Source organism: Amia ocellicauda, chromosome 3, assembly GCF_036373705.1.
Source record: "Amia ocellicauda isolate fAmiCal2 chromosome 3, fAmiCal2.hap1, whole genome shotgun sequence".
NCBI classification, from domain to species: Eukaryota; Metazoa; Chordata; class Actinopteri; order Amiiformes; family Amiidae; genus Amia; species Amia ocellicauda.
This window is the reverse complement of record NC_089852.1, coordinates 4,571,423-4,599,307: the sequence shown is the minus strand read 5'-3', so window position 1 is coordinate 4,599,307 and position 27,885 is coordinate 4,571,423. Positions and strand designations below refer to the sequence as shown.

Genomic DNA, 27,885 nt, shown 5'->3' with positions numbered 1-27,885 from the left:
AGAGTTCACTGTAGTTGTAGTCCTCACTGTGCATCTTTATTTTATCACATTATATTTCGTCTTGTCATCCTAATTGTATAATCATTTTCATTTCACAGGTAAATAACACATCAAACATATAAACTTCACAGATGTGTCAGTAATGTCTCGATTTTGTTGCAGTTCATACACTGAAAGGGGTACCTAAAAATGAAAGCTGTTTAAAAAGAATTTAAAATGTAGAAATTTTCTCAGAAATACTTCCAATACCACGTGCATAGACAGGGAGATAGGCAGAGATTAGAAAGTGGTTGAAATCTTGGTGTAGGGAAGAGGGTTTTAGATTTATGGAGCATTGGTCTTTCTTCTGGGATAGATGGGACCTGTACAAACTGGAGGGTCTACATCTAAACAGAAGGGGGGCTAATGCGTTGGGAGAGTGTATGTGTAGAGTAACTGAGAATCTTTTAAACTAGGGACCAGGGGGGCAGAAGCAGAAATAGAAATGGTTGAGATGGCAAACGACTGCTTTCTAACTCAATTTGTCAGGGAACAAACCAGAGAGAGCGTACATGCATTGATTTGATCTTTTCAAATGACCAAGATAGAGTCACAGGGACACTAGTTAAAGAACCAATGGCAAACTGTGATCACAATATGGTTAGCTTTGAGGCAAAAACAAGGACCACCCACTAATAGAAAACTACAGAACTGTACTTAGTTGCGGCTTCATTTTTAGTAAGATGCCACTTTCTTCTAATCAAAAATGTAACCGCTATGATGAACAGGTTTGTAGTTTGCTATTAGCGGGTGGGTCAAAGTTTTGATTTAATCCAGCCCCAAATCTAAAACAATGATCTCCAATTTTAGAAAAGCAAACCTTGAAGGTATGAGGCGCACTTATACTGGAGCACACTGGATACAGATTCAGTTGAAAATGGATGGTTATATTTTAAGAATATACTACTTGAGGCTCAGGAGAAATCTGAACCAAAATTTTGCAATTTGAGGACCAAAAAACATTGGCCAAAATGGTTTAATAGATGTATACAAAAAAATATCAAGATAAAGAAAATGTTGTATAGCGCATACAAAAGGGATGGAGACCAAACAAAATACAAAGAATATGTTGAACTGCAAAGAGATCTTAAGAAAGGGATCAGGAAAGCAAAGAGGGAAATAGAAAGAAACAAAGCTCTTGGAGCTAAAACTAATGTAAAGAGCTTTTTTCAATATTACAACAGCAAGACATTAATAAAGGAGGAAGTGAAACAGATAAAGGGCAAAAACAAACAAGATGTGGCAAATGTTCTAAATGAGTATTTCACAGAGGTTTTTACAAAAGAAAAAACGGATAACATGCCACAGGTTAACAATCAGTCCAGTCAAACCCTGAGAGATCACGATAAAGGAGTAGGAGGTAGTACAGGGACTAGCAGAATTAAAAACAAACAAATCACCTGGGCCAGATGGTATATTTTCAACAGGGAAATTATTTTTAGGCCGCTAACTCAAATATTCCAAATGACCCTTAGAACAGGAGATGTGCCAACTGACTGGAAGATGGCAAATGTCAAACCAATCCACAAGAAAGGGGACAAAACTGAGCCAGGAAATTACAGACCAATCAGTCTCACCTGCATCACCTATAAAATGTTGGAAAAAATGAGGGTGTCAATAAGAGGAGTTGCTTCTAACTGGAGTGAGGTTGTTAGTGGAGTTCCACAGGGATCAGTACTAGGGCCTGTGCTGTTTCTAATCTATATTAATGATCTGGACTCTGGGATAGTTAGCAAACTTGTCAAAGTTGCAGATGACACTAAAATAGGTTTCTCAGCAGATACAATCTCGGCAGCTCAGGTTATTCAAAGGGACTTTGATAATATTCATTTGTGGGCCGACACCTGGCAGATGAAATTCAATGTGGACAAGTGCAAGGTATTACATGCAGGTAACAAACATGTCCACTATAATTACACTATGGGAGGAATAGAACTACGTGGACTCCTCACTTTCTCCATCCAAACAATGTGGGGAAGCAGTAAAAAAGGCAAACAGAATGCTAGGGTATATTGTTCAGACTGTACAATGCACTAGTTAGAGCTCATCTGGATACTGTGGACAGTTCTGGGCTTCACACTTCAAGAAAGATATCGCTGCTCTAGAGGCAGTTCAGAGGAGAGCAACCAGACTTATTCCAGGTCTGAAGGGAATGTCCTGCCTTCTTATGTTCTTATGTAAATCACCCTATAAAACTAGTCACGTTCAAATGTGCTCCAATATCAGAGAACTTTCCATAAAATACACCCGTCGTTAAAATCATTAAAGAATGCCCATTAAACGTACAGTTCACACTGTACCAAAACTTTGGGCCTGCTAGTACATCTTGTTTGATAAGCCTGGTCACCTGTTTAGTCAGATTAACTACACAGTGTTCCAAGTGGCACTATAATATTGTGTTGTTTTGTGTTTGATTTACAGAAATGGTTGATACACAGATGCCAGTTTGGCCGATGAATTTTGGGCTGAATCCAGTGGATCTGGCAGACCTGGATGATAGCTCTCACTCTTTTGACATGAAACCCTTCACAACCGTTGATTACTCCAGCATCTCCAACCTTGCCTATGACACGAGCCCTCCCCAGAGTGAAGACCTGACACAAATGGACTACATGTACGATTTTAAAATGCGTGAAAACCAAAGTATGGAAGAGTTGTTATTATTATTATTATTATTATTATTATTATTATTATTTGTTGTTGTATTATTATTAAATACTTTATTACTTGCCAAAACCTATTCATAATAATATCAGTATTTTAAATTTTAATTTGTACTCTTATATAGTAATGCAAATATATACAAGTTATTTGTTTTATTAAATGCTCACTATTGTGATTTAGGGAATTGTAACATAAAATTAAGTTATGAAATGTAAATGATTGTTGTTACCAAAAACAACGACCTAGAAATATATTGGACTAGAACACGTAAACATTTTGTAGATTGTAAATGTATTCTGTAAAGTTCAGAAGCAGTTTTTTCTCATTAACACGTGTTTTGTGTTTTGTTGCTCAGGTACAATAAAAATGGAGCCACATTCTCCTCCTCAGTATTCGGAGAAAAGCCTGCCATACACAAAACTGCTTGATGACCCGTCCAACACCATGTTAAACATAGAATGCAGAGTCTGTGGCGACAAGGCGTCGGGTTTTCATTACGGGGTTCATGCGTGCGAAGGATGTAAGGTATGTTTGGTCTCATACTGAGATGCCCACTTCTCCTCAATAGTGTCAGCTAGTCCTGTCTCTGCTTCTCAGACATGCAGCGAGCAACTTTGCTGGAGCCTAATTAATACAAATACATATCCTTCACCCTCAACCAAAATAAGTCCAAACCTTTTAGGAGCACGTTGCTCTTATATGACCTTTTCCAGGACCATTAATTTTTATATGATTAATTAATTTTATTATATTTACCTCACACATTAGCTGTCATAGTGCTTTGCTCAAGCCACGTATGATGAAATACTGTGAAACGTATCATTGTTTCTAACATTGAATTACCAGCCTTTAATGTCTGTCACATTAACCACATGCACATGCTTGGTCTCCAAATGACTTCTCAGACTAATACTATTTCAAAAACTATTTCACAGAATGAGTAATGTGTGTGTTTGTGGGGGGGGGGCATTAAGCCTCCTACTACAGCCCATGGGTGCATATTTCCACTACTTGCAGACATTTCTGAAACAAATGATTCCAGGGTGAAAGTTAGAGCTAAATATTTAGTTCATGACACAACACAAAGGTATGGAGACCACTTAAAATAGAAAATAAACACAATAAAAAGTGTGTTCCTTTGTTTGGATTGTTCTCGCCACTGTGTAGTTACCTCTGAGTGGTCATTGTTTTACCAACGATTATTAGTGACGGTAGGACAAATGCCAAATAAGAGGGTCAGCCAAGTAGTTTAATCTCTTAATTGTTTCAAAATACAAAACAGCCAGTTTATGCTGCAGGCTCCTGAGCTTCCCCATACCAAAAACAAACACATTTTTAATTTATGATACTCAATATGACTAACTCTATTTTCTGCCCCTTCCAAAATTAAATGTGTCAGAGTACCTTCTTGTTGAATTAAACTTTAATATTCACATGGTAAGATTGACATATTTCATGTTATTTTGTTTTGTCATAGTGTGCAATAGACTGGTTGATTATTAAATGACTTTCAATTATAAGCAGATATTTCTCATTTATGAAGCACATGTTTACACAGCTGCTGGCAGATGTTAAAGCAAATCAACTTATCTTGCACTTGTGACATTTAACAACCTAACTTAAAAGAACAGACTTAACAAATGATTTGGCCTTGCAACATAAGAACACAAGTACTAACTGATATACTGCTTAGGTAGTAGTTGTGTTTAATGTTCACTTTTATAAAAAAAAAAAATCTTGTGTCTCAACTAGGGCTTCTTCCGCAGAACTATAAGACTGAAGCTGGTCTATGACCGCTGCGATCTGCACTGTCGCATTCACAAGAAGAGCCGTAACAAATGTCAGTATTGCCGTTTCCAAAAGTGTCTTATGGTCGGGATGTCTCATAATGGTAAGTGTTACCATCGCTGTCAGCTTCATTTTTCGCTTGTAGACATATAAGAGCTCAGGCACATCAAATGGTCTCTTTGCAGAATCTCCTCTGTGTAGATGCATGCCCACTATTCAGTTTCTGTTCTCACCTTTTCAGACTCACATATGTAAATAACATCTCATCTGTACTAGGAACAAAAAAAACAGCCAGGACTATATAGTTTCCTGTGTGTGGTTTAGTGGTGGAAATATAGCATACCCGCTCTCAAAGAAACAAGGTGCAGGTCATATGTTTCAAATGGTTTTTATTTGCAATACCTGTTTATGAAAGACTGCAAACCTCAATGAAGATTGGACTGGAAAATGGTTCCAGTGGGCTACATGAGAGTGGTGGTTTTTAAACAATAATCAGGTTCATTATTACATCCAGATCAAAGAGAAACCCTAATTTAACAAGTCAGCTTTACCATGTTCTCAATGTTACCTTTATATTAATACTTTTGTACAGTGTGCAGTAATGTTGATAAGACAGAAATGACCATAGGAAAAATTACACATAAACGTGACCCAGTGTGCCCTATCTGAAGGTGATGTCACGTTAGTATTGGTGTGATTCATGATTGTTTAGCTAGAGTAGTTATCTGAAAGATTCCTCGACATAAAAACGGCACAATTATATCAAGCAATTGAAGAATACTCTGGTGGTTTCCAACATTCAGTCGGTTTACTTTAGATTCGTTTTTATGAATCATTGATGAAGTGGATCGCTCTGCTGCCATAAAGATTTCTCTGACACTGAAATGCTGTGTCAGAGCAGCTGGCCCAGGGCCAAAATGTGGGAAGCATTGACATGATTTAATAAAGGTGTGATGCTGCTTCAAACATGGAGGTGGAATTGGCATTCTGACACTAAATTATGTTATTATTTATTGAGCAGTAGATTAAGTGAAATGTATTTCCTGTTAACTCTCCTGCAAAAAATAAATGTCTATACATTTTCTTCAACCTGTGGTTCCTCAGTCTGTATTTTTCAAACAATTAGCTTGCTGATAATGGATCAATTGACCTCCTCCTAGAGATAAAGAATGCTGCTTAACCTTCAAATCAAATATATCACTAAAACCATTCACGAGATTAACAACATGGGTGTTATGTCTGTACTAGGGTCAGATGCACAGCAGTGTACAGGCTTGGTACAATTCACACTTCATACCACATGGGTCATTTAGCAAAGTTAACGTGTACATTGTAATGGATGTCATAATCAGAAGTGTCATCTTAAAACTTGTTTTAAGCTTCGTTTTGCGTTTTTTGCCCCCCAGCTATACGCTTCGGCCGGATGCCACAGGCTGAGAAAGAGAAGCTATTGGCTGAATTCTCCACCGATACCGACCACATCAATCCAGAGTTGGCCGACCTGAGGGCCCTTGCCAAACACTTGTATGACTCATATATCAAGTCCTTCCCTCTGACCAAGGCCAAGGCGAGGGCCATCTTGTCAGGGAAGACGGGCGACATAGCAGTGAGTTGTTTGAATCTTGCAAAATCGTATACTTAGAATATCGCTGTTCGAAATTCTTTATTAAACAGCTTTCTGGGATTTGCAACAATCAGGCGTTGATATTGGCCACCTACAGTTATGTAGATTTTTCTATGGAAGCCAGTCAGAAAGACCTTGAAGTTGATGTCAAGCCCCACAAGAAGTCTACTTGACTATGTACCGCAATCCTATAGAGAGTTCCACAGGAAACGCAAGATAATTCAGGTCACAGATATACTTAGATTTCACTGCACAAAATATCGTACACATAACCTTGCACTGTGCTGCTCCCACTGAGGAAAGCCACTGATTGGTATAGAAAGGGGTATCCAATCGCCTTTAACGAAGGCACTTATAAAAAAACCTAAAAACATCCAAGACGTCCACGATAACACATCATAAAGTGTATTTCTGGGAAGAGATACTGCCAAGGCTGCTAAATATCCTTTATTTAAGCTTGTTTTGACTAGTTCAGCTAAAGATATGGGGCGCATGAGATTGAACAGCTGCTTGTGTTAAAGACTGCTTATAATGCAGAAATACTTATGACAAAATGAGCAGCAGGATTATGTTTAAAATATGACAAAACAATTAAATAGGAATAATATTTCATGCTGGTCCGTGTCAGAATTTGTTTTCACCAGGGGGTTTCTAAATAGTTGATGTGACTTGGCTTGGTATAGATAAGCTTGGATATAATTTTACTAGAAGAAGGACATTTTTTCACATTTTTGGGGGGCTAGAAGGGAGTCCAAGATAAATTAATTTCCAGGCATAGACATAAATTCACACATCGTGAAATGTTTGAGTAAGTTTGTAAACAGAGAGATGAAGAGCAGAAGAAAGCCAGCTTTGAGGAGATGCTGGGGGGCCCAGAAGGAATAATTTTACAGAAGTTACAGGGAAGTTCACCTTCTGTAAAAACTGTGTTCAGTTCTCAAACATATCATAGAAGAAACAGGATCTGAAATACAAATTATTTCTGGTTTCACTTGTTTGTTTTATTGAGAATTACATCTTGCCTGTGTTTTTAAAATTTGGTCCAAGGGTGTTTACAAACAATTATGCAGTGCCATTGCCCTGTACACACATTCATAATGAGTGCAAGATTTAACTAACAGGGGCTCGCTTGTTTCTTCTACAGCCTTTCGTTATCCATGACATGAAGTCTCTCACTGCTGGAGAACACTTAATACACTGCAAGCAGCTCCCACTCCTGGAGCAGAGACCTGAGCCGGGGTTTGGTCACGAACATAACGAAGAGGCAGAGCTACGGTTTTTCCACCGCTGTCAGTTCCGCTCGGTGGAAGCCGTCCGAGAGGTTACCGAATTTGCCAAGAGTATCCCTGGCTTTGTCAGCCTGGACCTCAATGACCAAGTGACTCTTCTAAAGTATGGCGTTCACGAGGTGATAGTCAGCATGTGGGCTCCGCTCATGAACAAGGACGGGACGCTCATTTCATACGGGCAGATCTTCATGACCCGAGAGTTCCTCAAGAGCCTGAGAAAGCCATTCTGTGAGATGATGGAGCCCAAGTTCGATTTCTCCGTGAAGTTCAACGCCCTGGAGCTGGACGACAGTGACATGGCACTCTTCCTCGCAGTGATCATCCTCAGTGGAGGTGAGCGCCTGTAGACTAATCCTGTTTAAAGCGATGCCTGACTAAGCCAGGGCCGTCTCTGCTCATCATGAATATTTCAGTCACCAGGACTGGCCATTACATATCACGTGATGTCATTCAGTCTGTGATATAGTCCAGATCCTTCACCGTGTATGAATGCCATTAAAGAGGATGTCTTGTCCAAATTCAATAAATGTGTCTACCTAATTATGTGTTACTTAATGTTATAACATTCATTTATAATTGTATGTGAGTCTGCCTGCAATGTTGGATGTAGTAGTAGTAGTAGTATTCATAGAGCTTATACCTATCTTAAAAATCAAACTTTAAAAGCACTTGTTTTGTTTTTTTGCCGTCCTTGGTCTGTTTTAAGTATTAATATGTACTGAGTCACTCTTGTCATTGCATAAAAGAATCAAGCCATCTGCCAACTGCATGCATTCCTAATGACTTAGTATTGCCCAATGAGGAGCAGGCCTCAGGATGGACTCAGTCTGATAATGTCTCACGGCAGCTCGTTTTGAACTATAATTGCTATCTGCTTCACAGGCATCACATGACTTGCTATCTACATTTGTGCTCCAGTGAGAAAGCTGGGTGTATTTCTTACAGGTACAAAGTGGTACTATAACCTAAGAAGTTGATCTGATATCTAGTAGATTTTTAAATGTTATGCTACCAGTATTAATATGTTTGTATGATTTTCGCTGTGTGCCTTATACTGCGCTGCATTCCACTCTTTTATACCATCCCGTTTAAGGTTTAGCTTTTCACTGTACTTTAAATATGGGAAAATAATATACACAAGTGAAGCCTTACAACTATCAGATCTATTGGTAACTAATGTTTCAGCTGTGAAATATAATTTTGTCCTTGACATAGTCCAGATTATTTAAGACCGCCATTACATAAAGTTTGGTCAAATATAAACTTTAGAGTAACTAAGGCACATGCAACTTCTTAAAGAAAGAGGTCTGTGTGTACTTAAATGTATCTGAAAAATTTACAAAGATTAGAGCAGAAAATTAAAGACTTAAAAGTTTTACAAAAATCCAATTCTCTATCAAAATCCTGGTTGGCACTCTTAATCTACTGTATGACACACAAACTACAGTATCTGCCACTAAAATGAGAAGCTTAATTCGAAGGGTCCTCTACATGTACCTCAGCAATAATATTTATTAATCTGAATTTGTGAAACCTCACTTTTATAATTCACCTCTGAACTTCTTCCCTAGATCGTCCAGGTTTGGTGAACGTCAAGCCCATCGAGGAACTACAGGAGACTGTACTGCAGGCGCTGGAGCTCCAGCTCAAACTCAACCATCCAGACTCTCTGCAGCTCTTCGCTAAGCTGCTGCAGAAGATGACGGACCTCCGCCAGATCGTAACGGACCACGTGCGCCTAATGCAGCTCCTCAAGAAGACAGAACTGGACATGTGTCTACATCCCCTGCTGCAAGAAATCATCAAGGACTTGTACTAGAGAGCAGGCTTTCCAATTTGATCTTCAGTGGCACCGCCTGTTAGAATAGCATCCAACAAATGGTGCCCGGGGAATAGTGTATTTAGGTCACATGTTCCAGTCCCCGCTGTGCAGGTTTTCTGTGGATCCAAAGGGAATGTCAGTGCGCTTCAGTGCTCCAATAGGTACAGGTATAGAAAATGTCCAGAAATGAATTGCACGATGGTAGAACCCTCTCAATTGTTATCTTTGATAGGTTTAGCAGCAGAGTTGCATTTTTTTAACAATTATTGTTTGTTCCTTTAAAATGCATACAGACCAACAGTAGTACAAAAGGAACTGAATATCAATGAAGAAGAAATCAGATTTTTTTTTAACTTTCCTTTTTAAAATTATGCACTTTTGTCACTAGGAGAATAATACATTTGTTTAAATTTACTGTGAATCTACAAAATATTATGTGAATATTAAGTGTTTCTTTTCATATGATGTTTGGATAACAAAAGGACGTACATAATTCTGTTGAATTGCATATATTCACAAGCCTTACATTCTCTTCAATGGAATTTGAAATAAAACCACGAACAATTAAGCATACTATGACATTGACCTAAACAGGATTTAGTTTAATTTTGTTTAGCCCAGGGATGTTTACTGTGATGTTTCTTACATGTACCTCTGGAATAATAATAATTAAAAAAGTACAATTTTGAAAACTGTATTAAAATGCAAGCATAAAAATAGCACAATGCAAATGTATGAGCTAGGAAGAAACAATTTCATGATGAATTATATATTATCTTAATGATACCTTTTGCATTCAGATGTTCTGCTTGCTCTGCAAAAGGAATGTGTACCAAAGATTTTGTGCCTTGGTGGTCTTGTTAAGAATATGTTATTTTGTTTTTAAATGCGTTCAAGCTACAGATAGTGCTTAATTTGGACCTTGTGTGATAGTGTTTAATTTCCTTTTTTAACTCATTGCTTTTGAGTTTTTATGTTTGCATTTTACTAATTATGTTGATTGTCTAAAATCAACTGGGAAACTGTCACTATTTTCTAATTTTTAGTATCGGCTTGATTTTTTTATTTCATTTTTTATTTTATTTTTCACTTAAACAAAGTATTTAGAAATGTAAAATAAATGGTTTAACATTTAGTTTTTTTTATGTGATGTTCAATTTCTCCCATATACTACCCAGTACCAAATAAAATTAATATTTTATTAATAGTAGTATTACTACTAATAAAATACATTGTATTAATAGTAGTATTACTATTAAATAAAGCCACAGTAGCACACTTACATTTACTTTTATGTTCTTGTATTTGACTTGCAGTGTGTGTAGTGTCAGGTAGTGTTGGACTGAAGATTGAAAGAGCTGATGATTCTGTAGGAGTGATGGTATTAGTAGGTTGACATTGTTCCTAGGGCTTGCAATTACACCGTTAACTGTGATTAATGCATTAGTCATTTTTACTTTATTTAATTACTACCATTTATTTTTCACTCAATTCTTCTAGTACTGCAACAGCTTTCTGTATAATGCAGTCAAAACAATATTGCTTTCTAAATTAGTAAGAATCTTTGTTTCTCTTTGGGATTATGAAGTGCATCAATACTTGAGAAAGGTATGAAACAATGTAATTTATTTACCAAGGATAGTTTACTTTTGCCGTTTGGTAAAATGGTTTAAAATAATCAAGATTGTAAAGATTTCAGATTGGAGAAGGCATAATACAGAGAATAATATAAAACAAGGGAGCTTTGCGTTTACAGTGGCACCAGTCTTTGTGATACTAGTCATATTTAACAGAAATTGTATTAATTATTTACATATCATTTGCTTTTCTAAAGCATGTCATGGTAGTAGTAAAATGATGCAAAAAGCTTTAATTACCTTCAAGGCTTCTGATGCTATGTAATTTGTAATCTTTACTTGATTGCATTCTCTCATTATTATTTTTTTTAAGAGTGAATAAAACCAAGAACATATTTTTAAATTCCAAGATTAACCTAACTTTTTGTTTTAGTTTGAGCCACAGCTACAATAAGTCCTTCCGTCCCGTCATTAAGATACATAATGATCCTTTGAGAAAGAATTAAGTCCTCCAGCTCTATTAACTTGACAATGTCTGTTGTTGATCACTATGATCCCACACAGTTATTTTGCCGGCCGGCCGCCTCACATTTAGTTCTACTTTTTTTATACACCCCCGTTCACTCTTCGGTGCTGTTGCTGCAGGCCGATGTGTGCAGTGCAATCCAAGCTGCTGCTCAGTGTTTCTTCCGAGTTCCTCAGAAAAACGTGCAGCCTTTTCTCTGGCCTTCACTGCGCTTGTGGTCATTTTTATAGCCATCGAAAGCAGCCTCTGTGATGCTTCTATAGAGATATCCTATAGACAGCAGCGCTGCACTTCCTGCGGTTTCTGTTTTAACTTTATCTTCCATCCACATTGTAAAAAGCGCTTTAATTTCTGCATCGTCCCAGTTAACTCCAAAGCCGGTATTTGTAATTGTACTGCTCAGCTCAATATAATCGCATTTTGGATTGCATAAACAGCTGGTCTCATTTTAAAATGCATTGATTTGAATGGAAACCTGTTTTGGTTAAATTTAAATCGTTTTAATGCAAAATTTGGATAATTAATAAAGTTACCTGGTCCCGCTCACAATTTCACAATGCAATTTTCAGGTGTAAAATGCATACTGTTGAATTTCAGACTTCAATCATACTTAGAAGAAGAACACTATTTACCAGCTACACACACTTTTAATTGACCGAGTAGTTTGAACTCATTTAGCCTATACTTTTTTAATATATATAAAGATGTGAGCTAGTGAAATGTATCAGTACATTTAAGGCTATAGATCGATATGACACTGAATGACAACAGAGACAATGCAGTGCGGTGCGTCCTGTGCAGTGTGAGCTGTGTCGGTTTCTGTGTTCTTTCGTTTATTCTGCGTCTCTTTGATCAGACACGTGTCTCTGGGGGTGGGGCTCGAGTTGCATCACACGCTGACGCTTTCCACCGGCCCGGGGCCCGGCGCGTCACAGTCACTAAGAGTTAGGCCGAGTCAAAAAGCGGGACTAGTTTTGACCCGGCCCAGGGCCGCATTAAATCTATGACCCCGTTCACATTTGAGTTAAGGCGGCCCTGGCCCTATAAGTTTTGGAAGCATTTTTTTTTTTTTAATCTTTATTAAACCTTCCATTCCTCACCAACAGTACGCCACTTGCAATCCCCTCAAAAAGTTAAACTTCACTTAGCTCATATTCAAACTGTGCTTCCAACCTCAGAGTCTTCAAAATCATTAGTTAATTAAGGAACTATTTAACGGGAACATTCCAGTTCCATACTTCCTAATACAGGCCACTGTCCACTCATGGGCCCTGCACCAAAGTTATATACTCTCACAACTCTTGGACACATGTTGAGTCTTTTTTTAATCTTTTGTACTTTATCATTTAATGCTGTGTTGTTCCAATCACGCCCCATTACACCTACTAACTGCGGGACTGGTTAGGAGAAAATAGATCCGTGAAATTAGCATTGGCCCAGATTAAATCAATATTTTACCCACCCACTAATCACAAATTACAAACCCAATGTTGATGGCAGGAACCCACAGACAAACGGAAAAGCCACTGTCGGTACCAGTTTAGTAAATTGGTATTAGTTTTGATTTAGTCCCAGCCGTTGGTCTGTAATTTAAGATTGTGCGATTCAGCTGGTTTCACAATGATATTGCATTTCCATAAAGATTGTAACTTTCGAAATGACAACAAAATTCTAAGCAGGGTATAATTATTCCGTTTAACTGTATTCTGAAATACATGTTGTATGAAGCATGACTGAGTTTAAATTATATGTAGGAGACGGAGAGAGCAACATCACGTGATTGGAAGCAGAGAGAGGAACGGGTTATTCTACCTGCCGAACTAACACAGGCATGACCTTCTTTATAAGGAAATATTGGCAATACCTTCCCTCACTTCTGGATTTAAATCATGACGGTTGCTTTGAATACTAATCACAGCCACTGATTAGCACTAGTCATGGTCATGGACTACCCAATGTTATTTAAGGTGGTCTGTGAAACCAGCTGTAAGAGTTTTAAGTTAAAATGAATGATGCAGTTACATAACATGACGATATGTTTTAAAGAACATAAGGAAGGCAACAAGCCATAGGTGGAAATTAGACCTGTTTTACTCCAGGTGTGTTTCGCAATACTGGCATATTACATAATTTACTGAACAAAAAGTATAAATATATATTTGTTATTATTATTGTTTTATTTTTACTATAAGCATATTTTGTTTTGTTTTAGAGCTAAACAAGCACCAAAAATGCACAAACCATCTGAGTCCTGGGATGATAGCCTTAGTTGTAGTATGCTATTTATTTATTATTTCAAAATTAATATGCTTGCCAATCACTGTATTACAAACAGGCAGTATAAACCCGACTGTGATTTTGCAATTAACTGCTTCACAGCTATGATGAGACATTTTCTGGTTTATTTTGCATCAATGAGGCTCTTTAAGTTTAGAGATTTCAGGATCGAACACATTTCTAATGCTGAAAAGGAGCCCAGGCTACTCTCCAATGGCAGGGGTGGGAAAGGAAAAGGACAAAGCTGATTGGCCTGCCCAAAGTATGTTGAAAGTTGGCAGGTGGGCACGCTGGACAGCAGCCTGTTGCCTGTGTGATGATGAGGAATAAATGGGTTATTTGTGTTGTGTCAGCATATCCTTACTTTGTTAGTACTAATTCTCAAATGACTACAGCCTGCCAAGATTTTAAGTATACTCTGCCAAATAATAATAAAAAAAACAATATGCACACAAAAAATATATTTTTGGAGGGTGGGGGGGGTGGTGGTGGTTTATTTGAAATAACTTAAAGCCATAAAGCTGAAAACGGCAGACTGTTTAGGAAACAATATAAAAAAATGAGTGTGTGTTCACAAAATAAAAGCTCTATTCCTTCTATCTGAACACATTGCTTTTGTATAAGTCTGAGATGTATTTCAAACAATTGTTGGTGATTTTATACATACTCTAGCTGATATTATGCACCTGCTTACAATGTTTAACCATTATTAATACTGTGTTCACTTCAAAATGTTGTACCAAGCTGTGAAAGGCCTACATGATTGACAAAAATATTGAAAACGATAAGTTGAAGGTTTGGTGCTCCATGTTAACCTGTTTTGGACAGTTTGAATGCAACAGATAATCAATCCCTTACTTACCAATTATAACCATTGTTCTGCTGTAAATGTAATCAAAGTTGATATTTGAAATATATGATTTAATCTGGTCATCTGAAGGGATATGAAGTTGAAATAAAAAGAAACACATTGTTTCAAAAAGTTAATCAGGCATATTAATTTATCATCATATAATTTATAATTTATAATTTAAACACCTTGATTACAAAAAAATGTAAAAGAAGAAAATCAAATAGATATTAAATAGCAAATACATCATCTTTAAACTCAAGTTCATGAAAAAATAAAATGTAAAATGTAATTTGTAATCTATCATTATTTTTGTATTCATGCTCTTCTGTCTACAAATAAATGTGTATTTTGATAATAAAAAATCTAACATTGATGTAATAGTCATGTGAAATCTTTGCAATCATCTGCCTGGGTTTTTCTTCCATGGGTGGACATTTTAAAAGCAATGATGACATACTGAGAAATACCTGACCCGATTTTCTTTTCCATTAATTGTTTAATTATATATAATTTACCAATCTGATCAATTTGACCAATTCTACCAATTCAGGTTGAAATTTGTAAAGTATGTATTTTTTTCTGTTTAAACTGGTTAAGTGCTGATGTTTTAGTTGATAGCACCTCATAATTAAATTGTTATTCTTTCTCTTAAGAGAGTAACCGGTCTTTTCCCCACACCCATCTGATACATTCAAGTTAAAATGGCATTTTTATGTTAAATGTCATTAAAGATACTGGGTAGCTCTTTGACAAGAAGGTGTGTAAGTGCCTGGGGACATTCCTTTCTCCATAATAATACAGCCCTGCCCCATATCCTCCCACACTACCTGGTAAAACACAGTACTTGGATTACATCGTCATTTTTGCATAATCGACTGCAGGTTATGGGTTCTTTCAGTTTTTCAAAAACGTCCCATGTGCTAAAAACATAAAAGCTAGTTAATCACAAGACTCTGCAGATGGCAAGTGAAGACCAAGATAAAATGATTTCTTGCATTAAGTAACAGAGGAATACAAAGCATCAAATAATTTGAAAACCATGACCTCACATACTGTCTCAGTAAAACACTATACACTATAAACTGACCCCCATATTTGATATTTAAATCATTGGAAATGTGGAAATCAAGACCGCAAAAGGCTAAGATGGCTAAACACATTTGGTTTTTTTTAAACACATTAAAAAATAATAATAATAATAATAAACCACTCCATTACTGGAAAATATGACTTTCCTTCTCTTTCAATTTACATTAATTGTGTATTTATCACACTTTGTAACTGGCAAGCTAATTCTGTGTTCACACCAATGTTCATGCCAATCATCTTCTCTACCCACAGTCGGCAAACCACTAACACTTCTCTGCTCCACAGCACAGGGTGAGACAGGCGCCTACTCAGAGTTAACCACGCATTCAGACAAGTGTCTGTGCTGCTGTTTCCTACTTCCAGGGTCACAAGATCAACAGAAGGACTAAGAAAGCTGAGGCAATAACCTTCTGCAATTAAGTCATATAGAAAAATGCACATAATCCTATTCACCAGATCTCACTAATTTAAAAAATATTTCTAAAGTTTTGCAATATTTAGTTATTAATTTAATTATTTGCACTTAACATGGCCCTGTGGTAAAAACATAGGATTTATGCCGAGTTTGTTTATATTTCTGAGATCAGTAAATACTGTAATAATATTAATAAAATCTAGAATATCTGAGGATACTTTGTCTGCATTACTTTTTGCATGATACATCAATGAATATGTATTATTTTTTATGGTAGTAGGCAGGTTAATATCAGTGATCATTTTTATTCTAAATAGTATCACTTTAGGAGTAGTATGCATCAGTATTATTATGTAAAAGTGAATAGGTTAGTAGCTGTAGTATAATAAATATCGTCATGGTCACGATAGTATGTAAGTTACTAGAAGTATAATTAATTATTATTAACATCATCATCATCATCATCATCATCATCATCATACAAAGGAAATAGCCCCAGGGGAATTCAGTTGTTTTCAAATCATAACCCCTTTATAATATGCAAATACAAGCCTAACAAGGAAAAGACAAAGTGTGGTAGAAGGTAGCTAAAACTTGTCATAAGGGAGCAAGAAATGTCATATGGGACCATGGGTCAAAACTTAGGCTGTGACACTTTTGACCCCTACTTACTTGTAGTGTGGTGTACTGTGATAAAATTACAGTAAGGTCTAATGTGGTGTAGCATGGTAAACACGTGGTAAAGTAGTAGTATACGTACAACCACATGAACACAGGCCACATGGGCCAGACTGTACTCTTGTCCCACAAGACACGCCCCCTTTACAACCAGACACGCCCCCGCACAATAAGACACGCCCCTGTACCCTACGACACGGCGTTGTTCTACACAACTTTAATGAATGACTGACTGGTATACGTTAATGACTGATACTTTAATACATTTTAGCCTATATGCAATACTTGTACTAAACTACATACTGCAATGTCACCGCTTCTGATGTTTATCTATATAACTTACAATACAGAAGCACAGACACTAACGTACCTGCTAATATCTCTAATGGTCGGAGCCCAGGCAGCGGGGCTGGATTTTTATCCGCTTTATTCGTTCATTTTAAACCGCAATGGATGCTGGTTCCTAGCTCGTTAGAAAGCAGAGACCCGGAGCTTTCAATGAGCATTACTTACCGCCAGGGAATGGACAGACATCGTGTATATGACCGTTGTTTTAAAGGTAGGCCATAGGCTCGACTGTTCACTGCTGATTGAAGGTATTGCTGACTTCTGATTGGCTAGCGAATTACGATTCACTGCTGATTGGCTAGCGAATTACGATTCACTGCTGATTGGCTAGCGACTGTACGATTCACTGCTGATTGGCTATCGAATGTATGATTCACTGCTGATTGGCTATCGAAGGATTCACCGTTGATTGGCTATGGTATGTATGATTCACTGCTGATTGGCTACCGACCAGACAGCGATAGAAAGGAGTGGAATTTGGCGGGTTCCGCCATTGCTTTTAATTAGATTGTGGTGTTTTTGACCGATCATTAATACATAATTATTGATCATTTTCGTACAAAATGCACAAGCAAGGTAACTGGTATTATGACGAATCACTGTACGATATGTAGGGCAAGAACTGTAGGGGGAGTTAGTATTTATCTGAGCATATTCATAATAATAATAACATTAATAATAATACAGGGGAAATACTCATTTATAATTTGAACAAAACCAACTGTAATTACTGTTGTACACGTTTGTGTCGCTTATAGCTTGTGATTTCTAAATATTCCAGAAAGTCTGATTCAGTGTCACTCAGATTTATTTTACTTGTCTTATATATTTTGTAACTGTTCATTGTAGTGAAAAAATAAACCACGAATAGGTTTCACTCATACTAGAGTAAAACTGCATTAAAATATTTTGTAATCCGACTTCATCTGGATCCAAACACAAAATATTACTCAATTTCTCCATCTGCTGGCCGATTTCATTTGTAACTTTAATAGGAACTAAAGAAACAGGAGACCATGCTTTCGGACGGAAGCATTTTTGTGTTGCAAAGGCTCCTCACGTGTTTTCAAAAGTAAGTCTATTTATTCATTTTAAATTACTGATTTTAAATAGTTTAATGTACATCATACATTCACAACACCACGCAGATACACTATTGTGCAACTTCGTCTTTGGATGTGTGTAATTAATCACTTTAAAATAAGCATAAATGCTGCAAATTATATTGATCTGTCAGTATATTGTCTATCAATACATTGTAAGCACGTATTATGATTGCCTGGGATGGGTAACAAGAATAAGACTGGTGATGGCTGCAAATACAACGAGACTATTACATCTCTCATCAAATAAAGCTGTCCATATAGCAAATTAATATCACTTATCTAAAATATGCATGCAAGACAAGGAAGCAGAATAATAGGATAAATTTTACTTTAATCAGATTTACTGAAAACAAACGTGCTTGTTATTATTAAACATTGTGATCTGTGCAGAACGACGATATAAAAAATTGTGCACTAGATATGAGTATCATATTAAATATGAAGAGTATGATTAAGATTTGTAAGTTTAATTATTGCTCCTTCATTAACTGGAGTTTTGGATGTTGTAGAAATTAAATCACAATGAAAAGATAAATAAATACAGACATCTATGCTCTGGGTTCATTTGGGTAGAGTATTGTTTTTACTAGTTTAGTTAAAGCATTGCACTAAAATTGTTTTGTGATCAAATCGGCTCACATTTTGTTCCAGATTAGGATTAGAGATTCCAGTCAACAAGAACATTTGTGTTTTTTGTTCAATTTGTTTCAGGACAGAGCTGCCTGCTCTGGGATGGGATCTAGGGCTTGATTAACCAGCACCACTGAGATGACAGAAGCCGTCTTCCAGGCCCCTAAGCGTCGAGCCAGGGTTTACGAGTCCTATGAAGCTCCTTTCCCTGTGCCAACCAATGCAGAGGAAGCTAAACAACAGGAGTACAAGGTCTACACAGCGGAGATGATTAACCAGAATATAATTGTGAGGGATCCAGACCATATACAGGCCATATACGGAAAGGTGAATTCAATTATTTTTTTTAAGTATTTATCTATTTACTTTTGGGATCTGTATGTCTTTGTTACAATGTTTCTGTTTTTGTGTCTTAAAGGGTTATTTTGGCAAAGGTATCTTATCAAGAAGCAGACCATTGTACAGCATTTCAGACCAGTGGGAGGGTATGTTACGTTTCGCTTTTTGAAAAATGTATTGTTTTCTTGTTTGTTTGTTTGAAGGTTTCACAATCAAACCGTCATACAAATGTATTCCTAATACTGTGCTTTTTGTGTTGCAGATCTTGGTTACAGAAGTCTGCCTGTGATTTCTTCCTCCAAGTGAGTCTTTAAGTGAAACTCTTGAGTTGTTTGGCTTTATTTTTTTCTGGAACAACTTTAAATGGTTATGGTTGTGAAAAGAATGTTGTTTAATTGAGTACTAAAACATCTTCAATACTTCCCTTTACCATTTATCCATCTGCAGCGTAGCTATATAACGAAGATTGCATAAAGCACACATGAATTAAACTGCAGTGTGTTTAACAACAAACATTTGTAAGATAAAAGGCAAAAACATAATTAAAGGTGTGCTAACTTAAGACTTCCTAAAGTTGTAGTTTCCTACCAGTACCCTTGATGGGGAGATTACACTGGAGGATTCTAATTATGTGCATTTTGATTTACTTATTTTTTTCACTCTCATCTGGAGGCTTCATTTTGTGTCTTTCTGCCAGGTACCAGCTTCATCTAGACTGGGCCAGGGGGTTTCTCCAAGCACAGGGACTCGATGACGAATCCATCAGTCAGACCCTGGAGAAATACATCAACCCTGTGGAGCTGCCCAGCACTGACAAGACAGCGGAGAAGAATGGAGGCAGCAATGGGATGGAGGGGTCTCCTCGGGAGGATAAGAGAGAAGCGGAGGAACCAAAGTCATCAAGCTGCTCTCCATCCACCGACACGGGACGGCTGAGTGGTCCCCAGTGTGGCTCTCAGTCAAAGAGTCCAGAGAGAAAGAAGGCCCGGAGGCAGGGGGACCGTCAGTTCGATCCCCTGGCTGATATTTATCCAGAGGAACCTGAAGAGATAGACGCTGAAGCCTTGCACGCTGTGAAGTGTGAGAAGCACGACGACTGGCTTGTGCACTGTGGCTGCCGGCTGAAGGACAGTGTCTTGATGACCGTGCTCAAGAACAAGCCAGAAGCACACAGGCCCGCCTTCTCCCCTGGGTGCGAGTACGTACTGGTGAAGGAAGAGGAGGCGCATCCCGGTGAAAACGATGACTCCTGTGACAGTGTAAATATCCCACTTCTGATTGGGTTTGAAATCCATTTTCAGCTGAGTAATTGAGAGCTCAGTTTGAACAAAAACCAGCAGGGTAGGTGGTACAGCAGGACAGGATTGAGAACCACTGCTCTAAGCGTCTCCGTTGGTTGGAATGGAAAACCATACCATGGCTGTGTTTAGGTGATCTGACATGTGTCAAGTTCCTTCTGAATTTTTAAAATTGTGAAGATCTCTCTCTCTGATCACTGTAATTAAGAACAGCATTCTGATGTGCACGTATCTGAAATAGACTGGCATTTGGTAATACTGCTGAACAAAAGCTGAGGATTGTTCTTGAGCCCACACATACAAATTGAATTGCTTATTTTATATAATTTTTTTCTTCAGACTCAAAGAACTGAACGATTAGTCTGCAGAATGAACCCTTTTCGAATGATTGAATACCTGCAGCTGAGTCTAGAAGAGGTAAGATGCTTTGTAACTTCTTTGTGCCCCTGTCTGTTTGCTGAGAGAGTTTAAGTGTAGGTGTGAAAGATCATGGATCGTGTTGAAAATGTAAGTTCAATTAAAAAGTTAGTTTCGACAGACATGAGGGCCACAGAATTTAAGGGCTATTGAGAAGAGAACTGCAGGACTGGATGTGTGTGTCTTGTGTACAGATTTGTACTGTGAATCTCATTAGAGCACCGTCAGTTGCTAGTATTAAAATGTATTAAGTTGGATTTGCATTTAATTTTAAACCAAGTCTTCCAAGGGACTGTTAATTAACATTAACATTTGCAATATTACAAATGTTATGGTTTTAATTAAATAATGCATGCTTAGAGCTACTGGGGAATCTAAAACAAGACTCTAGATCCAAAATGGAGGCAAGGTGTCATCTGATTGAACCCCTGTGTGAAGGGATTTCTGATTACTAAACTCTTTAAATAATTCATTTTTGTTTTATAGGCATTTTTCTTGGTATACGCATTAGGATGTTTATCCATTTACTATAATGAGGTAAGAAGTTTAAGTTTTCCAGCATAACAAATTTCTTAATTAATTGCATTTACAGGTCGGTAATGCACAGTTCTGATTCAAGTGCAATATAGGAAATGTCTTCAATTTTCTAATACAAGTAATAATAATATCATATTAAAGTCACAGATGACCTTGAGCTTTCAAGATATTACATTCATGAATTGTATTAGCGTCACATGTCAGTATCAGTGAGAGCATTATATATCTTCAAGCGGTTCTTGTTTTCCACAGGAACCTTTAACAATTCTCAGTCTCTGGGAAATCTTTAGTTCAATCCAACCAAATTTCCAAACCTCCTATGTGGCTTACCACTACTTTAGAAGTAAAGGATGGGTGCCAAAAGTCGGGATGAAATATGGAACAGACCTCTGTAAGTATGATAAACACCGTACCAATGAACATTTAGTTTTAAAATCCCATGAAGAAAAGCATTTATTTTATGCTCCAGTTTTATTAATTGCTTATTAAAGGTGTGATTCACCTTTTTTCTTCCTTGACAGTCAATTTGATCAGTGATTGATGATCCTCTGACATTTTCCGGCAGGTTAAAGTGACACCTTGAGTTGCGTATTGAATAATTTAGCCTTACCAGGCAATACTTTCCTTTGTTGGTGCTCTACAACTCCTCACTCTCGGAATGGTAACTGATTCCCAGTGACCTATAAAGTGGCTTGAGTTAACTTTAGTGAACCACATTTTTAAAGGGTCACCTCTGCGTATAATATTATGTTCCTCTTGAACACGAAGTCTTTTGCCCATAATTTTGGGAACATTGCATTTATATTACAGTGTATGTGTGGAATGTAACACATTTCCTTTTCTCATAATTTTTAAACGTGTCTGTTTGAGTTTGAATCTTATCTAGTTTTATAAAACATGTTTATTTTTTTCCAGTGCTGTATCGGAAAGGACCTGCATTTTACCACGCCAGGTTTGTTCCCCCCAAAAATTATTTTCAAAATGGTCATATATAATAGTATGTAATATTCATTGTGTCAGTGTTGTACTATAGCCTATCAGTGAATACAGATCAATCTATTTGTAAAACTGCCCCTTCTTTTTAATAAACAAAACAAGCAGCCAGAGCTCTTAATGGTGTGAGCTAAAGCAACTGAATGGTTGCTTTGAATAGCTGTACATTGTTATTTCTGCAGCTACTCCGTTGTGGTGGAGAGAGTGGACGACACCCTCCGGGGTGCAGCCTTGAGGCCGTTCAGCTGGCGATCACTGGCTGCTCTCAGTAGGATCACTGGCAATGTTTCCAAGGTGGGAGGAGAATTAGCAACTCTCCACAAAAGTGTGACTAAAATGTATATGGTGGTGTCATAGCTTACCAGTGAAAAGGTATACCTATGCTAATACACATTCATACTCAATGCTAGTTCTTGTCATACGTATGTACGTTAAAGGGTTAGTTATCATAGATATGAAAATGGATACTGTTAGATAATTTAAAACAGAACGCTCAGTCTATACATCAAGTCCTGTGCAGTCCATTTGTTTTGTACAGATTTGTGCGCATAACAAAATTACTACTGTGCAAAATTAGGTTATGCCCCCCACAGTAGTGCAGAATCAACATGTAGGTAGGCAATCTCCCATAAGCTAACATCTGGAAAAAAGGGGTGATACCTAAGTATTCCCTTGGTGGTTTGTGAAAAATAAATATCCACAAAGATAGTTGTTATGATTTAACTGGGAGAAATTATTTTACTTTATATATTATTAAGCTAACATTACAGCACAGCTCTTTCTAGTGAGAACAGGAAGTCAATTAGGTCACGTGTCATGGAATGGAAGGATGCAGTATCTCCCGTGTTTATTATGATGCATACTCATTCTAGGGACGCCACTGTTGTCTCCTTTAACCGATCCAACACTTGCTGTTGTCTCTCTCTGTGATTTCTAGGAGCTGATGCTGTGCTATGTGATCTGGCCACTGGATATGACGGAGGAAGAAAGGTGTTCCCCTGAGTGTCTGAAAAGGATCAGAGTTCAGGTACGGAGACTTGGCTTGCATTTTAAATGATGCCATAATGCTGCACAGCAACTGTAAACATGTGTAGCAAATTAAATGTTCCGGTTTCCTCTTTTACCAACATATGTATGTGTTTGTTTGTTTTAGGAGATTATTGTAAGCAGATGGGTTTCTTCACGAGAACGCACCGAACAAGAAGAGATATAACCCAAGGTGTTCAACTGTTTCCCAGCTTATTGTTTCTGACTGAGGACTGACTACAGTGCATTTTTTCAGTAAAACACTCTCCATTCCTGTTCATATTGTGTGACAATGTGCACAACAGGTGTGAACGACAGTGTGTTCTTTAAATGGTTTTAGATTTCATGAAGGTTCATTTAAAGTTAAACCATGCCCTGAAATAATGAGCGGGCAGCTGCTGTTCAGTGCCAAGAGTTACGGATTATTTTGGAGGCTAATGTGGTTTCATGTACAGAGAGGGCTAAACTAGGGTCAGACCCATTTCATTCATGATTGATACTTAACTTCTATCCATATGTGTAAAAAGCTTAGATATGGCTGTTTATATAATATATAGACTTACATATATGTGAATATTTATGGTTATACTGTGCTGGAATTTTGTTTTATTTTTTGATTAAATGTTATTAAATTGTAAAAAGAATCCTGTTTTAATGTATATATTCAGAATTTAATGGGGGGGGGGGGGACACAATTAAAATAATGACGGTCCTCAGTCTATCAGTGAACATAGACATGATCTACGTTTCCATCAGACGGGTATCTTATTGCCCCTTGATTCCACGGACACTTTATCTCTCGATCTATATTTAATTGTAATCCCTTAAGCCTAATTGTCCATTTCATTGAAATCACACTTTATGGGTTTTGACTTACTCAGTGGAAACTTGTGAAAACTGAGACGCCCCTGGATTATTAAGGGAAGTGCAGAGACCACAGTAAGGACACCGGGTCTTTGTTGGGTTATTCATTGTCAAAAACAGAAACGTGACCAACATACACAACACGGGTGTCATTGTAGAAAGCAAAACAAATCCGCGAAGTAACTTGAGAGCTTCACATCCGCCATACGTGACCTGACCTGGAGCCATCGGAGAAGAATTACTGACCTGAAAATACAATTACCACTACATGCAGCCATGCATTGATTGATAGAATCTGATCTTATTAGTGATCTTACGAATTGAGATCTGCTTGAAACCGCTTTGATTTGTAGAATTGTAGAATGATCCACAGCTACCGTGTCAATATGTTGTCAACAGTGTGACAGTAAGAATCTAATACAGTCAAGAGTCATTAGCTACATGCGTGATAGGTGAGCACCTGAAATAGTACAAAAGCCTGGAAATGTGATCTCTCTCATTCAACTGGTTTCCGTGTGACACAATTACTCATATGGCTCGCTATCACTTTGAAAAAACATTTAATTTTGAACCCGTCAGATTCTTTCGCCGCAGTCCATAGGTATCACAGACTCGTCTTTGATGTGGGTAATTGTAGAACATAATTTTGTTTTCTTTTCTGGCATTTGATTTGCAAGTTGAACTACAGATCTTGTTGCAAACACTTCCTTACTTAAATATGAGTACACTGTACTGCACTGTTTGAGTGCCAACCCTTCCTCTGTAGTACACTTTTAAAGCAGCACACAATTTTATTATTAACATTTTATTTATATGCATATTGAGCAAAATGTTGCAGAAAACTGTGATATGATACATGCGTGTGAAATTGTTTAACACATTTTTAAAATCAAAAGCATCACAACTATCCTGGATTTCAGCTTCAAGAGAATCTCTGCATACAAGCACAATTTTTTTACCTTAATTAGTATTGAAATCTTGTGAAAGCATTGTGCTTATATTAAATTCTTCACCACTTTAGAGGTAGCTCTGTTTTGTCAGTCAAACAGTCTGACAACACATAAAGTAAAGTCACTTCTTGTCCTGCCTGTTTAAAAGCTGAACGTCATATTGCGAGACAGGAAACAAAAAAGCATTTTAAAAAATAAGAATTTAAGTATATCAAACTGATCTGTATTACAATTTTTTCATATGTAAAATCCCTGATTTAATACATTTAAAAGGAACACCAAGATGAACTTACAAGCAAGTGATTTAAGCAAAGTTTATATACTGTACTTTACCTTTCAGTTTATCAAATGCATTCTCTTCTACGGACTTCATTAAACCATTCTAACTTAATGGTGTTCAAATGCTGCTGTTGTCATCTTCCTGCTGGGAACTGTCCACTATGTAAAAGTAGTTCTCGGAGATCTCCTGGTAGAGAGTGATGTATCGGGATGCTTTCTTGGTGCGGGGGAGGACGAACTTTTCTGTGAACTCAGTCTTGGTCAGGTTGCGCTTGCCTTGTGTGGCCAGCACACAATTGATGAAAGTCAATGCATATGTGTAGCAGTTGTGATCGGTCTCATTATATCTGTAAAACACAGACAAAGAGACATTAGAAACGTCTGTTCAGGTCTCTTGTTGGGATATACATTTCACAGTTTAAATATGTTGCAGTACATCTTTATACTTGACATGAAAAAGACACTTAGTACAGCAAGTCTATTAGATAACAGTAATAACAGCTCACTGCAAAAACCTCAGTATTGAAACTGACAAAAGTACACCAGACGTGCAATAATTTCTTTAAATACAGTTATGGGCAATGCTTTTCTTTTTTAAATGAGTCAAATAATGATTTTTGACTCACAATATCAAAGAATAAACTATTTGTTAGCTTTGTGCCTGACTAAATGACTAAATGTGATTGCCAGTCAGCAATCTTCACCATCATTGTTTCCTTGCATTGCAGATACCTTTTTAAATTAGAGAATAACCAGTTATTTTTATTTCTCTCATCATTTGATTATTGTTGTTTGTTTGTTTATCATTTAAAAATATCATTTCTGTGTAAAAGAAAATACCTCTGTGGGTTCCACATCTCTGCTAAAGAGAACTGCTCCAGGTAGGGGTCCCATTGATTAATCAGACTGTACATGTCGGGCTGAACCAGGGGCACACTGACGGACTGAGCCCAGCCCTGCTCGTCTCTGCACACCCCCGTCTCATTGTAGTTATAAACCACGCCTGGAAACAACAAGCACCATTACTAGTCTTAAACCTGTCAAACTGAGCCCTTAAGAAATAAATGTATCCCATTGTATTCTGTTAATATTGCATTTACAGAAGGCTGTTAGAACAGGTGGATATCTGCCAATATTTAGGTGTCACAGTTTTCAAGAAATACAAGAGTTGATTCGTGCATTTCTAACTAAAATTATAACATTTCGATGTAACTGAAGAAGTTCTAATGTGAACTATAATCTACCTTTAGTGTTGGTGATCCCAACGTGTAGATCCGATCTCCCATCGTACTCTCTGTAAAAAGTACAAAAAACAGTGTGATGGTGAAATATATGTGCATATAAGGTAACCATGTGTAGAACATACAAATAATGTATTTTTACTAGTACATATGATCGATAGAAATAATTGAACTATCTTTTGCAAATAAGTTATAAACAATAGAAGTACTATCTATCGTAAGTACTAGTATGCTACATTTCAAACACAGTCACATTTGGGCATTATGAAAAGTTACCGTGGAATAAGCGGTTAAGAGTTTCTACCTGCAAAAATGACCATTAAAAATCTGCATATGTAAACATGCCAATATCTGTGGCCCTTATTTAGGGGGGGGAGAAACAATATAGAACTTTAGCTATACAAAAAAGTACACACATACATAAATGCACACCTGAGAAAGGTTCCTTTGGTGGGTTTAACCAGGAAGGAGCACTTGATCTTCTGTCCGTTCACAAACGGGCTGGGGATGCTAACAGGCGCCTCTTGGAGCCGTCTGGAACTCAGGCTTTCCCCGCAAACGGGACACTGTTCTGGGACAAAAAAGCAGTAGATGTCCTTCTCGCAATGGTGGAATTTGATCACGCTGTTTTCCATCTGGAGCAGAGACGGACACGCTGTAAGGCAGCTGACAGTTCAAGAGCAACAAAGTAACAAGTGTCATTGTGGACACTGCGACCGGGGAGACTAGAGTACCTGCTCTGTGACGTCACTTGATTGACATGGGAAGTAACCACATAGCGCCCGTCTTAAAATAGACATTTTGTTGTTGTTGTTGGCTTAAAGGGGCAATGAACAGGAGAAACATTCGTTAAATATACATTAAACCCCATGATTATATATATATAATTTGGCTTGATGCTTTGAGTTGTATTTAAACAATTCAATTTAAATTCAATTCAAACGAGCTTTATTGGCATGGCAATGTTAGACACAAAGCATGTACAGCAGTACAAAAATAATACAGGATATAGATTGTTCTTTTAATAGAATAATAATTTAGACTTAAAGACAATATATATATATATATATATATATATATATATATATATATATTAGTAAGAACAACAACAACAATAACAACAATAATAATACTAATAATGACAATAATAATATTTTAAAAGTTCATAAAACACATTAAACGGAAGATTAAGGAAAATAATAATAAAGGAGTAGGA

The 27,885-nt window shown here is 37.2% G+C and overlaps 3 protein-coding genes across 7 annotated transcripts in view; 2 read left to right on the top strand and 1 right to left on the bottom strand.

The window, feature by feature from the left end:
- The window catches only part of pparg (peroxisome proliferator-activated receptor gamma), a 30,789-nt gene extending 15,957 nt beyond the window's left edge, over positions 1 to 14,832 (top strand). For all 4 annotated transcript variants that reach the window (XM_066697818.1, XM_066697820.1, XM_066697819.1 and 1 more), the window contains exons 2-7: positions 2,461 to 2,682; positions 3,059 to 3,228; positions 4,456 to 4,594; positions 5,898 to 6,097; positions 7,260 to 7,737; positions 8,976 to 14,832. In XM_066697818.1, coding sequence (XP_066553915.1) covers positions 2,463 to 2,682; positions 3,059 to 3,228; positions 4,456 to 4,594; positions 5,898 to 6,097; positions 7,260 to 7,737; positions 8,976 to 9,223 — 1,455 coding nt within the window. In that variant the 5' untranslated portion in view covers positions 2,461 to 2,462 and the 3' untranslated portion in view covers positions 9,224 to 14,832. The remainder of the gene's footprint in view (positions 1 to 2,460; positions 2,683 to 3,058; positions 3,229 to 4,455; positions 4,595 to 5,897; positions 6,098 to 7,259; positions 7,738 to 8,975) is intronic.
- A 3,159-nt stretch (positions 14,833 to 17,991) lies between these two features.
- tsen2 (TSEN2 tRNA splicing endonuclease subunit) lies at positions 17,992 to 23,979 on the top strand. The gene is made up of 12 exons (XM_066697817.1): positions 17,992 to 18,061; positions 18,807 to 19,052; positions 19,144 to 19,210; positions 19,327 to 19,366; positions 19,762 to 20,323; positions 20,702 to 20,779; positions 21,266 to 21,316; positions 21,569 to 21,707; positions 22,232 to 22,268; positions 22,492 to 22,603; positions 23,247 to 23,336; positions 23,463 to 23,979. The coding sequence occupies exons 2-12, from the start codon at positions 18,864 to 18,866 to the stop codon at positions 23,520 to 23,522; spliced, it is 1,425 nt and encodes a 474-aa protein (XP_066553914.1). The 5' UTR covers positions 17,992 to 18,061; positions 18,807 to 18,863; the 3' UTR covers positions 23,523 to 23,979.
- Positions 23,980 to 25,449: 1,470 nt separating this feature from the next.
- LOC136733063 (MKRN2 opposite strand protein) lies at positions 25,450 to 27,431 on the bottom strand. 2 transcript variants are annotated; one of them, XM_066697814.1, is made up of 4 exons: positions 27,090 to 27,431; positions 26,673 to 26,722; positions 26,269 to 26,431; positions 25,450 to 25,775 (listed from the first exon to the last, which is right to left on the bottom strand). In XM_066697814.1, exons 1-4 carry the CDS (start codon positions 27,302 to 27,304, stop codon positions 25,547 to 25,549), a joined length of 657 nt encoding a protein of 218 aa, XP_066553911.1. In that variant the 5' UTR covers positions 27,305 to 27,431; the 3' UTR covers positions 25,450 to 25,546. The 2 variants fall into 2 exon arrangements, with proteins under 2 accessions (XP_066553911.1, XP_066553912.1); XM_066697815.1 differs by having other exon boundaries at positions 27,102 to 27,429.
- Positions 27,432 to 27,885: the final 454 nt, after the last annotated feature.

Coding starts and splice junctions, on each gene's coding strand:
- LOC136733063 (XM_066697814.1), bottom strand. CDS start 27,304: ATGGAAAACAGCGTGATCAAATTCCACCATTGCGAGAAGGACATCTAC. Junction 26,723..27,089: donor TTTCTCAGGTGTGCATTTAT/GTATGTGTGTAC, acceptor TACTTTTTACAG/AGAGTACGATGGGAGATCGG. Junction 25,776..26,268: donor GAGATGTGGAACCCACAGAG/GTATTTTCTTTT, acceptor TGTGTTTTACAG/ATATAATGAGACCGATCACA.
- tsen2 (XM_066697817.1), top strand. CDS start 18,864: ATGACAGAAGCCGTCTTCCAGGCCCCTAAGCGTCGAGCCAGGGTTTAC. Junction 19,053..19,143: donor TACAGGCCATATACGGAAAG/GTGAATTCAATT, acceptor TGTGTCTTAAAG/GGTTATTTTGGCAAAGGTAT. Junction 20,780..21,265: donor TGCAGCTGAGTCTAGAAGAG/GTAAGATGCTTT, acceptor TTTGTTTTATAG/GCATTTTTCTTGGTATACGC.